Consider the following 17,463-nt stretch of genomic DNA (forward strand, 5'->3'; position numbering starts at 1 on the left):
ATCTTCCATTCAAAGGCTTAGTTTGACTGTTATTCTTGGATAGTTTTTTCTTTTTGGTTGGTTTTAGAGGAATGATGGAGATGTGTAGCTATGCAGTGCTTACGTCCCAACAAACTATATATCTTGTACATTGGTGATATTTTTTTGAGATAAAAAAGGCCAAGTTTATCTACTCGAGAAGGCATAGCTATGTTTTCTCATTTCCCCACATTTTCCAATGCAGTTCTGATTATGTATTCATGTTCATAGCGGTGATATGCTTGTCTTGTATTTTGCAACACAAGAAATCATGTTATTTCTTACAGTACCTGAGAAAATGCGACAAGTTTTATACCATCAGGATGTTCTTTTGAAAGTTACTATGTATTACAGAAACTTTTGCTTTGAACATGTTTGCTTACCCGATGTGCACTTGTGGGAAACTACTTGTCGAGGGCTTATGCGCCCCGGGATTAGTCTCGATGCTGTTCTTGAACACCCGGTGCCAATAAAAAAAAAAATGTCCACTTACAGAGTTCTTTCTCCTGTATGCTGAGATCATCAGGTATTACAGGTGACTTATCCTCTAGGAAGAAGGATTCCTTCTGTTGGTGACAATACTCCTCTAGACTCAATATATGAAGGTACTAAAATGCGCAGAAACTTGTATGGGTGGCCTGTTCACTTTTTATGTTCCTAGAAGTAATACTTTTACAAACCGAATTCTCTTCAGAGAAAAATAATATACCTCAAACTGTATATACAATGGAATTTGAATGAAGATGACTCACTTATAGCTCTGAAACAGCACAAACATAAGCCAACAGGTCACTGAGTCGTGTTTAATTGGACTCTATATTCTTTCTTTATAATCTCTTCTTCTGTTCCTCGAGTTAGATGTAAATTACGTTAGCGCTTCCGTTGAGCAGTGGGGGGCAGTTTCTCAGATGGACCAGTAGGAAGTTTCTGTCCAGTCTCTTGTTCAATTCTGCGCTTTAGCTCTCTGAGTACTCGAATTTGTCCAAGCTTCTCAGGTGACAACTTGTCCCAGTAAATCCCTACAGTCAGAGGAAGTGAAGTTTGTGTGATGCCATCTTGAATAACAAAAATCAGAGCAGTGAATGGACCAGACTACGACTACCCCATCATGAGCGGGCTTCGTGTCAAGAGTGAATTTTCTATAGCAAGGTAGAAATAAAAGGTAAATTTCTTGTGTTTAGCTTTGTTTGTATTGAATACCTTTCAGTCTTCAATTTTGTTATTGACACCCCTTGCATTACCACCCTTTCCAAATAAGTCCTCCCATGTCACATCATACTCTTCCAATTGGACATAAAAATGTACAAGATTGGCCTATTTGAAAAGAGTGATAGCACCTAGGCTGTCATAGAAAAATTGAAAATTGAGAGGGCGTCAATAGAAAAAGACCTAAGCGAAAGCTCACTCATGCTCACTCTTACTTGAGGATGTCTGGTCAATCCAATCTTCAAAGGTAAGTTGTTAGTGTCACACAAACAATGAAAGAAATTGCAGGTTTCACCAACCTTGAGGCTTTGGAATGCTTGTGTTGGTATAAATGACCTGAGTGGGAGTACATATGATATCCACAGGAACATCATGGATCAACAGTTTCTCAACTGGAATATCATCTACAAGTTGACAATCGTGAACTGCAAAACAGATATTCACATGGTATATTTAGCTCTGAACATAGGCACATCCTGAATTACCCTAGCTTAAATACATGTTGCACAGTTTTAAATCTTTGATGGTAAACTCCCCACGGAAAAAAGATAAATGAGCAGTTCATCTAAGTTGCAAAGAAACCACACTACCAGATGTGACAACAGGAGTTGAGTCATCAATGGCTCCCATGTATCGCAGCATCCCATATTCAAGTTCTGCAAATCCCTACACATTAAAGCGTGGCTTTATGCGAATTGAATAACAGATAGTGGAAATTTAGAGCTCAAACTTAGGATCACGGACTCTGATATTATACTAAATCCTCACTTATCTAAAAAAATTAAGCGGATATAAAATGGTTCAGTTGATAGCTTAACTAACACTATTTTAAAACTGTTGGTTCCAAAACGTTAATCTGTACCACTTGACACGCCTATAAAAGTTAAACTAATCCAAGTACCAAGTGTTCTTCAATATGAGGGCATGCACAAAAATACAGAAATGGATTCAGTCACCATATATTGAAAACAGATTCTGCAAGGTTATTCCTTGACCCAGCTCTCCAAAAAGAGCCAAAAAAAACGCAAAGCAAGAGGAAGAATCTACAGTCTACATGGCCATTTACCTCACCCTTGCCAAGTCGAGCACCTGTTCTTGGGTCAACAGCAACTGAGCCAATCACAATCAGATCAACCTTTATCTTTTCATCGAGCCCAATTGGCCGGCCATGCTTGGCAACGCCAACAGAGGTGCAGGCCTCATTGATGGCTCTAGGAGTAGGAGGTAACATATGGGATTCAACTACAGAGAAAAACCCCGTCCTTAGCCGCGGCTGAGGAGTTAACAACATTTTACTACCTGCGCACCACGCATGGTTTTAAAATTTTAAGAACTAGCATTAACATTTTCCTTTTGATATGAAAAATAAAAAGACAATAACTTGAATGTCCAACAATTATTGTGAATGCATGCACGTGTTTTTACAGGATTTGTCCTTAAACAGGAAAAAAAACTCAACTGTTAAACTCATGGCTTCCAAGTTCCAACTAATCTAATTTTGTTTTCAAAAATAAAAAAGGAATAACTGACCAGAAAGTGTGAGAAACCTGACTTGTTTCTGGGGTGAATCCGGGTTAACCTTCACACAGTTAGAAATCCGGAACTCCTCCAACTCGCCCAGCTGCAATAACCCACAACCCAAGAACACAAATTATGAAACATTATTAAAGAAAATATTTTCAATATATGTTAACAAATAAAATAAAAGTGGAAAGTAGATATGAATAGATCAAAATTTAAAAATTTTACTTTTTGGGCAGCTGTTGAAGCGCCCACGAAATTGGGAATCCGGTGGTGAACGGGTCGGGGGTTCTGGGCAACGTTCTGGGCCTCCATCAAATCCCAAATCCTCTTTCGGATCACCCATTTCCAAGCTCTCGGGTCATCTTCATTCTCTCTCTTCGAAGTCTCGGCCATTGTTTCCCGAGCCTTGGCGTCGAGACTGAGCCTCTCGGCCTCGAAAGCTGCCTCGTCGAAAGCGGCCTCGCTTCGGGTCCCACTACCTCTTACCGGGTCGAAACTGAATTGCCTCTTCCCCTTCCGAGAGCTCATCCTCGACACAGAGATAGAAGTGAGACGAAAATGGGAATTGTGGGATTTGTTCGGAACGGCGTGTGTCAGTGTAAACGGGGCCGATAATCGGATCAAGTTCAAATCCATTTTCCACGAACGAATTCGTGTTGCATTAAGATGATATACCATTGATGTCTGTGATGGAAGAGTTGCTTTTGCTTGTGGTCTTAAACGCTCAGTATCTCTGGGTCTCCCTTGTTAAAAAAATTACCAAAACGAAAATTGACGGGAAAAGACGATTGGGATTGGACGGTTTAGATTTACACGTGGGCTATTAATTACTATAATTTGGAAAAAAAAAAAAAAAAAAGAGATGTGTTACAACTATCCCATACAAATAAACTAACAAATTAACATAACTTTAATAAATACATTTTATTTACTTTACAATAAAAATAACTTTACATTTTAACGCACCATATCAAATCATATCAATTTATAAATTTACTTTTATAAAATCGTATTTTTCATCAGAGAAATGATTCTTGATTCACAGGACTCTAAAGAGGAAAAAAATGATGAAAGAGATCCCCGATTAAAGCCATTTGCTTCTTCTAATTTCGGATACTTGTTTCCTGAACAGACTCTCATCATCTTCCATGTTTGTTTCTCCTCCCTCTGGCGTGGCGAACCAAGCCCAAGCAGAGCTTGCCACAGTGAAAGAAGTTGAACCACAGGACTGCATTCAAGCATCCATTCAAGTTTAAACACTACCCTTATTTTTTCTCACCAAAATGGAGTAGGGGAGTGGATGAACCGTTAAACATAGTAGCAAACCAACTTCAAAGGAAACACTCATCCCAAGATAGTTTAGGCACTCCATATACTACCACCCTTTCTTCTCACTCTCCCTTTGATATGTTTAAGCTTTTCATCAAGTGCATGCACATTACAGCTCTCGTATCGTTATTGGAAAATTTCCTTAACCTTTCTCCATTGCAGGAACCTACAGTGAACCATTCTCAAATCGAGAAAAGAGGAGATAGAAGAGGAAGATGACAGAGAAGAAGAAGGAGATGAGGAAGACGAAGAAGAATACGATAGTAGGAGGAGAGGAAAAACCATATATACTGGGAGAAGATGAGCAATGAACTCACCAATCTTTCCTATGAGAGAAGTGAGGTAGGTAAGGAGAGGAGGAAAACTCTAAAAACGTTTCTCATCTCCTGAATTAAGATACAACAGAGATAGCCCCATTAGCCTGAATTACAAGACATACCATACAACAAAGATACACAAGATCCCACTTCCCGAAAAGTTAATGCCCTTCACCGTTTCTTCCTACCCTTCAAAACTGTGCACATCTGCAGCCAGAAATCTACTCTCACTAATAAAGAAACCTCAATAAGAATTGGTACAAGCACAGAGATGAGACAGTTAAAATCATTCAAACAGCAGATCCCACCAGTACAAAAGCAATGAAAAGCACATTGTCAGAAAAGAGTGCAGAAGACCATCAGCTGCATAAAAGTATCCCACCCAAATTCAATCCTTACACCTTTTATGCTGTAAGAATCTTACCCTGGTTGTCCTTCTACAACAAGGCCTTTTATATAGACTGTAACTGGGAAAACGAAATCCGGATTATTGACCCAGAAAGTGAGGTAGCATGCTTGCACACAAGGGCTTCAGTAGCCTGCTCCTCAGTCTCAAACATAATGAGGGCCTGCTTCTTCCCATTCATCTCAAAAAGCTTAGTGTTGGTGATGGTGCCATGTTCTTCTAAGTGGCTGATGATCTCCTCTTCGGTGATCTCCTGGGGGAGTGTTGACAGGTGGATCATTTTTGTTGGGGAGCAGCAGTAGCGGTAATTTTTAGCAGCATTACGGTTGAAGCGGTTGAGATTTGAGTTAACATACTCATGTGTCTCAGCACCTTGGGTTATGTTTGGATGCTTTGAGAAGTTGACCTCCAACCGCTTCCCAAATAGCATTGCTCCCTATATCTCAAAGTCAAAAGGCATTAGTGTCCATCTAAAAGTAAAGCGCTTAAAAGCAAACGTAATATAAATAAACCCAGCAATTGAAGTTAACTCATAGCAGAGAGTGAACTTTTGAACAAACTTCTTTCCAATGTTTTCAAGAGATTTCCTCAAACAACAACAGCACTATCTAGAACAAATAATACGGCCCAAGATACACAATAGAAAGGGCAAGTGAAAAGCAATCAAAACCAGTACAAGAAAGCACCATTGCTAGCGCAATATTGTAAACTAACGAGAGATGAAAGAGAAAAGAAGGTTGTAAATTATATGGCCAGAAACACTGTGCGATCAACTCATTTGTTGTAAAAAAAGTAATAGTTTCAAAAGCTGAAAGTAGCATTCAAATTTCTGAAACTCGATGGTTACAAATCAACTTTTGATGGATTGATTGTCAGTATCATGGAGCAGAATTCTAGAATTCTCTTCATAATAAAAGCAAACAGTTGACAGCTCAGTATAAGCAAATCAAAATCCAAAAAAAAAATAATAATAATAAAATGATAGAAAGATTATAATTGAAATTTAAGATTAGTGACCACATTAAATGCAGGAGAAGTATTCAATGAGTACTTGCAATCACAAATAATTAGTAAAAACTGCCAACTAGATCAACTCAAACAGTGGAACCGAGAAAGAGAACAGCTAGAAGTGACTTCCATTTAGATTCAGAAATGAGTTGAATAAAATATTGTTAGAATATTATTTTTTAATATTATTATTGTTTTGGAATTTGAAAAGGTTGAATTGTTTATTATATTTTGTATGGAAATTTGAGAAAGTTGTAATGATGAGATGAGATGAGATGAGTTAAGGTAAGTTTCGAATCCAAACAAGGGCCAAATAAGAAACACAGACAAATGTAACAACCAGCTTCGGCACATCAGCTGGCCTTGCCTCCATAGTCACACGAGCCTAAAAGAGAAAGTTATATCCTTCATATTGGCGCAGATGCTGTGAAACAAAGACAACTCACTTCGATAGCCCTCCATAGATTCTGGTCTCTTCCAATCCAAATTTTGGGAATATGTGCAATGGTCTAGAAAAATTTAATGAAAGTAACTTTTTCCCTTCATGTTTGTCATTCCCATTGAAACTTCCCATCCCTTAAGTTGGATCTGTCTAGTTACCAAGGATAAGAAACCAACTATCCATTTCAAAAAATTCCAAGTGGAGAAGGTTTTCAACTGGGGCACACAATGCAAGCTTTATCCAATAGCACAAACAAGCCCGTGTATCCCAACTATTTTTATTCCAGAATTTGGAGAACCCATTCAAATGTATATGGGAAAGTGTTCTTGCTAAGCATGATATTATCAACTTTATCAGTAAGAAGAGAAAATAATTGCTATGAAATTCCACTCAAACATCATATCGGTTAAACCATTAAACAAATCTCACAAGGTCATGTACTGTAAAATCATAACTCGATTCACTAATCAAGTCTAATAAACTGACATGCCATTACAAGTCAATAGCATTAAGACAATTAAATCTGCATAAACGCCCGGATTAATGAAATAATTTAACATATATAGCTTGAGAAAAATAATCAAACCTTCAAAAAATGTACTGCCAGTTCAGCCTGGAAACCATCACCCATCTGAATAAGTGCATGATCTGGTTTATTGCGGAGAAGTTTAATTCTCACAATGTTTCCGTATATGGAGAAGAGGTTAAAGAGCTTATCCTCATCTATTCTCTGAAACGAGTAGAGTACATGATGACAAGAGTCCAGCAAAAACTTCAAGTTATAAGAGGGGAAAATAATTTCTTACATCAGGATTCAGATTCGAGACAAGGACTGTACACCTGTCGTTTGTCCCACTTATTCCGGGAGGCAAACCTCCTCCAAAGGCAGCTGCAATTGCTGCTGCATTGGCCATCTATATTGCAAAAATAAACAAAACTGTTCATCATGTGCATGTTTTGAGTCAGATTAAGGCAAGAACTAAAACAGAAATAACCGTGAACAAAAATGTTCAATCATGTGCATGTTTGCAATGTACACTAAAGATGAGGGGACTCGTGAAGTTATAGAAGTTGGAATAATTGGAGGGATGAGGGTCAACCATCCAACAACACCCATACAACAAAGAATCTCCTAGAAAGATCCAATGCTCCAAGACTAAAAAAATATTGCAATGAAGACTCCAAAACCCACCCACCATCCCATCCCGCCCATACACACTCACTGACACAAAAAGGTTAAATAAAGAGAAAAATATCTCCCTAACTAAAGTTTGCAGAAAAATATTTGGATGAAAGGGAGAATATTCAAGCTTTTATAAATCCGATATTATCCACCAAAAAGGTATAAATGACATCTTACAACTCTGATATAATTATCTCACACAAAACTTCATCAGGGCCTGAGCAATACTGACCTGAGGAAATGCAACTGGCAGACCAGAAAAAAAAAAAAAAAAAAAAAGGCATAAATAAATGATTGAAGATAATGTAAAATTGACTTATTAAAACAATTTGCAACTGCCAAATTAAGCACCTCCCCGTCCAGAAGCTTGAAGGGCATACATGCCTCCTGCATCGCCATACCCTGGCTGTCAGGACAAAAGGAATTACTTAGAATCAAAAGGAGAAGAATGAAAATTTACAAATATATTTGGTATTGACATCAACAAACAAGATAAAATACCTGTGGAGATCTGCCTTTCTGTTCTGTGGGCAGGTTTGGGTTTGTGAAATCCCTATGCAATGATTGAATCAGCAAATAAAAATTCAGCAACAATGAAGGATTAATGTCAATGAGATAATAGAGTGACTAAAGTCAGATTTCATATGCTACCAACCCACCTAGAACGCTCATTATTGAAATTTACTTGTAACTCGTCAAGGCTGGTTTACAAAAAAGAAAAAAATAATAAGTCATCTCAACAATAGATGATTAATATAACGAACAGAGATACACCCAAAGACACATGCAAATGGACACTTTGCTGTGTGTGGCCAAATACATTGAAAAATAATGAAACTTCTAAAATAAACCTACTTTGAGAACTGAATGTCCAGCTGACAGCAACCATCATAAATATTACGCCCCTAAACATAACACCAAGAAGAGTCAAACCTCTTTTTGGCAATCAATGCCAGACAGTGCACATCAACAAGGCATCCAATTCAAAGTTGTCAAAAGAGTTTGTTGGAGCTAAAAGAAAATGTTAGTAAGGGCAATTTGTTACAGGGGTAGTTTGTTCATTTTACTTTAAATGTTGGTAAGAACTACCTGAAGTGCAGTTCTAGCTACAACAGCACTCTGACGTGATTGATACTGAATCAGGGCTTGAAAACCTACATCATTTGCAAACACAACAAAAACATCATTAGAAATCCATGCATATTTCCACCATGGTGACTACCTTCTTTTAGATTATTTCAAGACATGTGAATGTGGATATAAAGGAACACCTAGAACATTTCAAAATCTTAAAAGCTTTTCTCATCTACAAGGGATTTATAGGAAAGTCTGATGCCAATCATAAGCTATTAGTTGAAATATATTTCTTCCCACAACTCAACATTGACTCATCTAGCTAATCTCTGATAGTTGAAGCAAGATAAATTTAATATGGAAGATGGAGAGAGAGAGAGAGAGAGAGAACTAGGAGAAGCTGACCAGCTGACTTTTGAAAAGTTACGACCTTCTCCACAAATCCATGAGGAGAAAACACTTGATGCAGCACGTCCACTGTTATTGGATATAGCATGTGATGAATTGTAACTAGGAGAATTCGATTTGGCTGAGTATCCAGAAAGTCCCCAACAGCAGGACAGCATAGAGTGAGAAGAGAGCGAAGAGAATATATGAGGAATGTACATAGAATAAGGGAACCAGGGAAATAACAATCTACCATGCAAAGTATAGATCACTTAAAAAACAATGACGATGAAAAGAAAAGGTAAATAAGAGAAAACAAAAGGAGGGATACTAAAGAAAGTCTGAAATAAATAAATGTCCATTTATTTTAATTCAAAACCATCATCACAAAAGGAAGATTTTCCTCCTTCTCTACTGAGACGAGCCTACTGAGAGGATCTCACAGAAGGGGACGTAATAGAAACCCACAAAACTTTGCAGAGTATACAATACCATTCAAACTAGTTATGTATTATATTGCATTAATTAAAAATGTTATACAACAAAAGTACATACCAGAAGTGATATCCAATCTGTTTTTGGAGTTCAATGAGAAGTTCAGCAGTAACTTTTCTCTTTTGTTAGTGAAGAATATTTTTTTTCATTGAAGAACAATAGCAGTAACCGTGAGTGCAAAGCACATATTATTACCTTTAAAAGTGTATTGCAGCAAGAGTAATTGATTAAGCAATATCAAATGCAATCAACATTCAAGAAACAGTTTCCTCGCTATCATGGTGCTAACAGCAGACAGAAATTTTTCCTTAATAGTTTTTCTAGAAGTAATCAAGAATTTTATTGAAGAACTCAAAAGGCATAGCCCAAGCATAGAGGATGCATACAATATAAACAGCCAAGAAATCAACAGATTAAAATTTATTTTTGACAAGCCAGGATCAATTCAAAGTTATTTTAGCCATGAATAGTGAATAGTTTCTTTATTCATTGGTTTCTTCCATAGAAATTGACAAGAAAAATGAATTATACTTCTCAAATATCATTTAAGAATGTACCAACCTCATCTCCTCGTCCTTGAGTATTTTGATCCATTGTTGTTAGTTCCTGATGTGATGAAAATTGGACATAAACATTCCTCCCCCTTGAGCAAAACATAAAGAGAGATGTCTTATAAGGTGATATTGAAATTTAAAAATGCCTTATCTTCCCACAAGATTTGCATAAACAAAAGCAAACAATTCATGTATACCTTATGCTTGGCTGAACGTTTGCATAGAATTGCAGAGCATTGACTGCTGAAGGAATATCTTGCATTTGGATAAGAGCCTGCAGGCATAACAAAATGTATCAGACCCAATATTTGTCTCAAGTAAAATTAAAAACAAAACAAAGAAACAAACACCTCTATTGCATTGGCTAATTCACAACCTGATTTTTAGCGCGAAGCATGACAAGCTTAGTAATGACTCCAAATGGCTGGAATAGCTGAAGCAAATCATTCTGGTAAATACATGAAAAGATGGGTCAGAAAATATACCGGATAGAAATAGGAAAGAACATGAAAAAAAAAAAAAAAAAACTAATATAAAACTGGCAAAAGCAGGACATGTAATGCACTATATATCTCTATTCCTTTAGATATAGCTATTTTTCAAAGGTCGTGCAGAGATATAGGACAAAGATTATTTGCATATAAACTATTCTTGGCACTTGATTTTGCATTGTTTAAATGTATCCTCCCAATAAATGAATAACCCTCCCTGCTGCCCCCACCTCATATCACAATTAAGTCATTTAGACTGCGTGAAGATGAGTTGATTCAATAAGTGAACCCTTTAAAAATTATGGATTTCATATCATCTCAGATTTCAATTGTTCAAAGCACAAGAAGGGACTACTGTCCTCCATTTCATTGAGCAATACTTCAAAATAATGTTCTAAACTATTTACTTTTACCTATAGTCAATTATTTACAAACTATATAATCTAATACCAAAGAAGTAAACAAGAAGAATAGTCTAAAAGCATACTTCAGATATCTCATGCCCCACATTGCGAACGTGAATGACCTTAGAAGGTTCTGTCATCGTGAACCAGCCTGTAACAAAAACTCAATCAACATTACTTAACCATTTCTTATAATTTAGGTGCACTATCACACCCAACATTCTTCTATTTCAAAATTCAATATATATATATATATATATATATAATTACTTTCCTCTGCCGGCATGTATACAAATGCACTTTGTGGAGTTCAATAACAGCGCCAAGTGCAAAACACACTTAAAACCAGTGTTCAAGTGCCTTCAAAAACCCAACTTTTTTGGAAGTAAAAATTGAAATTAATCTAGAGTCTAGCATTGAACTGACGTCCTAAAATCCAAGTAATATAACAATACCTGCGTAAACTAAAAGAATTCGGCTTTTAAACAACGAGAGAGAAACAATAAGCAAGAAGCTGAACAACTAAAGAGAGCGTCTGCTGGTCAAAAGCCTCAAAACCCAAGATGGCCGCGCAGAAATCCCGTGAAAAAGATAAAGAAATAAGAACCTTGAATCTCACAGAAGGAAAATCAAACACAGCCAGTTATGGATTCCAAATTCGAAGTTCAAAGCTTTACTCTTTTTTTCTCATGAGCAATTTCTCCGCAACCAAGCGGATCTTACGTTCAAAGTGAAATAAATCAAACAAACAAATCGAAAAGTAGAAAGCTTGGCTTACCGGAGAACGAGAGCGATAGAGAGAGATGGGAGTGGTAGAAAGCGGACGACGGATTACGAGAGCAGCAAAGATCCCCTGCTTCGCATATCGTACGGCTTTGTCTGCTCTTGCTTCCCCTCTCGTATATGTTTTTTTTCTAATTTTATTTTATTTCGTGAGAAAAACTCTATTTATTTAACTTTATGGGGGTCTATACAGGAAAACTCTATTCCCACCGATAGTATTCACCGACATTTTTCTACCGAATTATTTATTTATTTATTTACTTAATAGTTTTTTTTAAGCTATTTACTTAATATTTAATAGTTAAGAAAGTTTTTTTAATAAGTTGATAATATTTTAAATGTTTAAGATGTTTAAAAAAATATTTGAGAAAAAATAAATAAATAAATTTACACATTGGGTGATCACTTTTGCTGGCTTTCATATGTAGGTGTGGTATCACTCGCGCGCGTGTATAAATATATATATATATATATATATATATGAAAATGCTAGTCTTCTATAGCTACCACTTGAATTTTTTTTTTATTTAATGATTAAGAAATTTTTTTTAATAATATTGTGAATTTTTAACAAAATTATATATTTAAGAGTGTTAAAAAATGTATGTGAAAAAAATAAAAAAAACACATGAAATGCACTAGCGAGAGCCCAAGCAAGAGCTCTCAATGGTGGAACCACCTATATTTGTGTGTGTATGGGAAATTATATTTGGGGTTTTAGGATCTATGCGCTCATTTTTAAAAAGTGGATAAATATTTAATTCATATAAAAAAAATATTTTTTAATAATTAATTTTATTTTTTTAAACGGAGTGTACAAATCTTACATATCCTAAAATTGTTTTTAACATTATATATATATATATATATGTATGAGTGGGGCTATTATGCCGCCCCACTCTTACATTTGGAGTTGTTGTGGGAGGTCTGAAAAGTTCTTAAATAGCATCAAAATCACTTTAATAATAAATAATGATTGTTTGGGTAGTCTATATAAAAGTACTTATTAAGTCTAAAAAGTTAGAAATTACATCGAAGGAAAAATATCATTTAGACGCTTTTTTATCAATGTACTTTTCTTGCATGTTTAAGATTATGATGGAAAATATATTTTATAACATTAAGATTTATAACTTATAATTTAAATAATAAATTCTATAGTTTAAAAGTTATTTATTATTTGATAATCATGAATTTAAAGTACTTTTAAAATTAATTATATTAACTTTTTAAAAACATATAGCTATCTGCAGGAGCTTTACTATAAAAGTTTTAATTTTGTGCTTTTTAAAATAGTAGACTTTTAACTTTTTTATATGATTAAAGCACTTTTTGTAAATTTACTAAACACGTAATTTTTTCTTTAAAATAGCTTTTAAATAGTTAAAAGACTAAAATGTTTCTATAATTTTTAGTAATTACATATTTTAACCTTTGAAATTCCTCGAAACTCGCAACTCTCACTCTCACTCTCACTCTCGTTGCTCTCTCCTCCGTAGGTGTTTCCAGATGAGAGGAAATAGCTCTGTGGGAAAGCGTATAATCCAGGAAAAGTCTACCCCGCTCTGGATTGAAAATCCAAATGAATCTACCCATCCAGAAGGAAACTCACGGACCTACCTTCTATTCTTTGAAGTACGTGTTAAGGAGATGTTCCTTTTGGTGTTCTAACTTCTGGAAGCATGGTAATTTCTCATTAATATTTGGTGATTTTATCGGTCTTTTATGTTCTTTCACTGGATACACGAGTATATTCATGTAGCATTTTAAGGATCTTCTCTTCCTTTGGTGTTTTGAAAGCATGGTAATATCTAACCGATGTTTTGTGATTTTTTTTTTTTTTTTTTCATTTCTTCCTTCAAATTTTCTAATGCAAACTCGTGTTCCAAACTGGGTCTGACCGAGAGAGAGAGAGAGTCCAGCGAGAACCTATTATAATACCTTCGAGAAATTCACCTTCGATTACGAGGGACCCGATAGTAAGAAAGTCTTATCTTGTTTGAAGATTGATTTCTATATTCCTTCACTCAGCAACACAGGAAAAAGTCTCCCATTAATCTGATTTTGTAGTATCTATCCTTTTCATATTTGATTTCTACAACATGCACTTATCACTCTATATACAACCTCCCTAGGGACGTCCAGAACTACCAGATTGATTCTCATCAATTTCCATCCTACTGAAACTCTCTCTCCTCGTACTCTATATATATAACACCCACAGGTCACTTCCCCTCTGCTTCTCAATGTGTATGGTGTGGAGTGTGAATGCATTTGGTGGTACTGCTATTTGTGAAAGTTGAGTTCCAATCTTCCATTCACAGTGGGCATCATCATTGGAAGGGTTAGCTGGACTTTAGGTATGCTGTAATTGATATTATTTGTCATTTATTTATTATTTTTTAGAAGACTTGTATTAATATTTTCTGTTTTTTGTTGATAATATATCGTTTATTTGTGTTGAAAAGATGTTTATTTTGTGTTGAGAATATTTCTTTTTTGTATTGAGAAGATGAACTCCTCTTTTTTATTAAACGAATGAAGAATAAACGAAGTCAATATTTACTATTGTGATGTCATTTTGGGGATTCATTATTACTTTCTTTTCCGAATGATTTGTAATGAACTATTTTAGAGGTTGTTGAGACTTAATTTTTTTTATTATATTTTTTGGGTGAATTTTGACAACATTTTTTTAGTGATGCTTGTTCTTAAGCATTGCATCTTTATTATTATTATTTTTTTATATTTTTATCTTTTTATAGACGTTGGAGAATAATGGTCACGATACTGAAGATTACACAAGTGATGCTGATAATGGCAAAGAAGAAGAAAAAGAGAATGATACTGACTTTGTAATAGCATTACAAATTTACAATTGCTGGTGGCTTCTAAATATTACACAATATATATTGTAAAGGAACCTTGTAGGACCTCGCCGCATATAGGTCATAAGTTTGTTATGGAGATTCTAAATGGTTATCATGATAGATGTCATCAACAATTTATGATGAAAAAATATGTATTTCATACTTTGTGCAAAGAGTTGAATGAAAGATATAACTTAACTGGTACTCGAAACATAACTATGGAAGAAATGGTAGGAATTTTCTTGATTACATTAGGTCATGGGTTCGGGAATAGAATGGCGCAATAAATATTTCAACATTCGGGAGAGACTATTAGTAGGCATTTTAATAGCGTATTAATGGCCGTTTCACGAATGGCGGTCGACATTATTAGCCCCACCGATAGGGAATTTAAGGATGTTCCAAAAAAAATCCGCGAAGATGAGCGATATTGGCCATACTTTAAAGATTGTATTGGAGCTATTGATGGAACCCATGTGTCAGTTACTATTTCTCCAACAAAACAAATTCCATTTATTGGTAGAAAACTCAGAATATGATGGTTGTTTGTGATTTTCATATGCGTTTCACTTTTGTTTGGGTTGGATGGGAAGGTAAAGCACATGACACATGTATTTTTATAGAAGTTATTCGGAAGGAGGAATTGCACTTTCCACATCCACCTAGAGGTTTAAATTTAATAAGAATGACCTTAATGAACTTTAAATGATTTTTGTATTACTTTTGATTTATTATCCTAAATTGTATGCAGGTAAATATTACTTGGTAGATGTTGGATATCCTCATATGAACAGATACATGGGGCCATATATAAAAGGGAACGATATCATCTACCAGACTTTCGTCGTGGTCCTCAACCAAGGGGTATACGTGAAATATTTAATCATGCACATTCGTCACTCAGATGCACTATTGAGAGAACATTTGGAGTTTGGAAGATATTAGATCATATGCCAAATTTTCCTTATGATAAGCAAGTTAAAATTGCCGTGGCGTCTATGGCTATTCATAATTTTATTAAAACTCATGCATTGAAGGATATTAAGTTCAAGCCATACGATGACGACGAGGATTATCTACCTCTTGGAAGCATGGAGGACGAAGAAGCAAAAAATTACTCGAGCATGCAACAATAAAAAATATCCAGTGAAAATGTTATGAATATTGAGCGTGATTATATTGCTCTTTCACTTATGCATCATTGAAGAGATTTTTTTTCATTATAAATACTGAAGAACCTATTAGACTATTTTCGTTGTTATTTTATTATAATATTTGATTTCTATCAAGGATATATCCTTTTATGTCATTTTTACCTCAAAAAGTATTTTTTTAATTTGATTCCAAACAAATCTAATATATTTGAAAGTGCTTTAGACATAAGGATCCCAAAAAGTAAATAATTTTTTAATAGCAGAGCTTATTACATTAAGTTCTAAGTTATAAGCCTTAAGCTAAAAGTAATATTTTCCACCGTAATCTCAAACATGCACTAAACCTTCATTTAATAGTGTCTGTGTTGATCATATGCTTCTCCAGCTAAACAATGGAAATTGTCCCAAACTTGCCTCCAAGAACTGGTAGGTTTTAAAATATTTTTCTTTAAAAATTCTACTAACCAACACATCTTGCTCTTGTATTAATTTTCACCCTTATTTAGCTAACATAGTTTTTGGTGCCCAATAATTTAATGGTTAATGTAAATATTTGTACCGTTCATGTAATAGATTTGATTTTATCTTTTTTTAGCTTAACATGGATCATGGATGGGGTGTTTTGTTTATGGGCATACACGTTGGATTAAAAAACAATGTTTTCTGCATTTAAAGGACCTGCTCTATTTTTTGAGGACTTTAATAGCATTTTCATATTTTATATTTTAAAATAGTACTACATGTACTTATAATTTTACTTATATTTTTATTTATAAAATTTATTTTGTTAGTTTTCTTTTAAAATTCAAAATTTCATGATTTTCAACATATCCATAACTAACATGTGAATAAGTAAATTTTTTGTAAATTTTTTTTAAATACATTTAATACTTTCCTATATTTTATCATAAGTTCACCCATTTTTTTGTTTGGTAGTGTAAACTCATAAATTAATATGACTTCATATGATACATTAATTCTATTTTATAATAAAGTAGTTTTATAATCTAAAATAGCATATTAAATTATGTCAGTTTATAAATTTACTTTCATAAAATCTCATTGTGGCTACCGTAATTTTTTTAAAAGAAGTACATATAGTGTATACACATTATGACTGCAAACTTTGTTTATATGAAATGCAATTTTTTTTTTATAATTATTCATACAACTCTCTTTAAGAGTCATGTCTGTTTTGTTACTTAATTATATTAGAGTTCTGCTAGGGCTATCGAAAAAGTAATCTAAAATAGTTCACCGAATAGTTGATTTTATTTTTTATTTTTATTTTTATTTTTTTATGTATTTTTTTAATCATCATAAATATTTTTTTAAAAAATAAAAAATTTACAACATCATTAAAAAATACTTACTTCATCACTGAGTAAAAAACAAAAATTCAGGTACTTTTTAGATCCCAAATTCGGAATCCAAAGTATTTCTGTTTATATTATTTACTAATTAGTAAAATTCTTATTTTAAAAAATAAAAAATTATTAATTTCGATAGATAATAAAATTTATTATAGATTGCGGTGAAAATTCAGGATCCAAAATATTTCTGTTTATATTATTTATGAATTAGTAAAATTCTTATTTTAAAAAATAAAAAAATATTAATTTCGATAGATAATAAAATTTATTCTAGATTGCGATGAAAATAAGCTGAGAAGTAGATAGCATAATTATTCTTATTAATATCAGATGTCTTTGAAAAGAAAACAAAATAATAAATAGAACAGTCCTAGAATTGCCTTACCAGGGGCCGACAACATAGAAAGTACAGGCATGTCCTCAGCCACGTCATCAGCCAAATCTC

At 34.2% G+C, this 17,463-nt stretch overlaps 2 protein-coding genes and 1 long non-coding RNA gene across 4 annotated transcripts; 1 reads left to right on the forward strand and 2 right to left on the reverse strand.

The window, feature by feature from the left end:
- Window positions 1-462: 462 nt before the first annotated feature.
- LOC108981528 (5-formyltetrahydrofolate cyclo-ligase-like protein COG0212) lies at window positions 463-3,510 on the reverse strand. The gene is made up of 6 exons (XM_018952739.2): window positions 2,974-3,510; window positions 2,755-2,845; window positions 2,291-2,523; window positions 1,815-1,890; window positions 1,524-1,649; window positions 463-1,037 (listed from the first exon to the last, which is right to left on the reverse strand). Exons 1-6 carry the CDS (start codon window positions 3,424-3,426, stop codon window positions 889-891), a joined length of 1,128 nt encoding a protein of 375 aa, XP_018808284.1. The 5' UTR covers window positions 3,427-3,510; the 3' UTR covers window positions 463-888.
- Window positions 3,511-4,365: 855 nt separating this feature from the next.
- LOC108984238 (polypyrimidine tract-binding protein homolog 3) lies at window positions 4,366-11,746 on the reverse strand. Of its 2 annotated transcripts, none has more exons than XM_018956128.2 (15): window positions 11,617-11,746; window positions 10,922-10,989; window positions 10,320-10,391; window positions 10,141-10,217; window positions 9,951-10,032; window positions 8,913-9,036; window positions 8,523-8,587; window positions 8,289-8,338; window positions 8,093-8,134; window positions 7,935-7,986; window positions 7,785-7,839; window positions 7,666-7,679; window positions 7,057-7,164; window positions 6,837-6,980; window positions 4,366-5,236 (listed from the first exon to the last, which is right to left on the reverse strand). In XM_018956128.2, the coding sequence occupies exons 2-15, from the start codon at window positions 10,976-10,978 to the stop codon at window positions 4,847-4,849; spliced, it is 1,332 nt and encodes a 443-aa protein (XP_018811673.1). In that variant the 5' UTR covers window positions 10,979-10,989; window positions 11,617-11,746; the 3' UTR covers window positions 4,366-4,846. The 2 variants fall into 2 exon arrangements, with proteins under 2 accessions (XP_018811673.1, XP_018811675.1); XM_018956130.2 differs by lacking the exon at window positions 11,617-11,746 and adding an exon at window positions 11,294-11,531.
- A 1,369-nt stretch (window positions 11,747-13,115) lies between these two features.
- On the forward strand, window positions 13,116-14,609 carry LOC118344716. Its single transcript, XR_004798461.1, has 3 exons — window positions 13,116-13,306; window positions 13,846-13,981; window positions 14,387-14,609. It is a non-coding gene; the product is annotated as an uncharacterized LOC118344716 (long non-coding RNA).
- Window positions 14,610-17,463: the final 2,854 nt, after the last annotated feature.

Source organism: Juglans regia, chromosome 15 (assembly GCF_001411555.2).
Source record: "Juglans regia cultivar Chandler chromosome 15, Walnut 2.0, whole genome shotgun sequence".
In the NCBI taxonomy this organism is placed as follows: domain Eukaryota; kingdom Viridiplantae; phylum Streptophyta; class Magnoliopsida; order Fagales; family Juglandaceae; genus Juglans; species Juglans regia.

Bases quoted from the DNA above. Each gene is read 5' to 3' on its own strand.
- LOC108981528 (XM_018952739.2), bottom strand. From the start codon at position 3,426: ATGGTATATCATCTTAATGCAACACGAATTCGTTCGTGGAAAATGGAT. The intron at 1,650-1,814 runs GTAGTGTGGTTT...TCTGTTTTGCAG, and splicing joins AACTCCTGTTGTCACATCTG to TTCACGATTGTCAACTTGTA. The intron at 1,038-1,523 runs GTTGGTGAAACC...CTCTGACTGTAG, and splicing joins AAGCATTCCAAAGCCTCAAG to GGATTTACTGGGACAAGTTG.
- LOC108984238 (XM_018956128.2), bottom strand. From the start codon at position 10,978: ATGACAGAACCTTCTAAGGTCATTCACGTTCGCAATGTGGGGCATGAG. The intron at 10,033-10,140 runs GTATACATGAAT...GTTTTGCTCAAG, and splicing joins AACGTTCAGCCAAGCATAAG to GGGGAGGAATGTTTATGTCC. The intron at 7,987-8,092 runs GTGGGTTGGTAG...ATCATTGCATAG, and splicing joins TTCAATAATGAGCGTTCTAG to GGATTTCACAAACCCAAACC.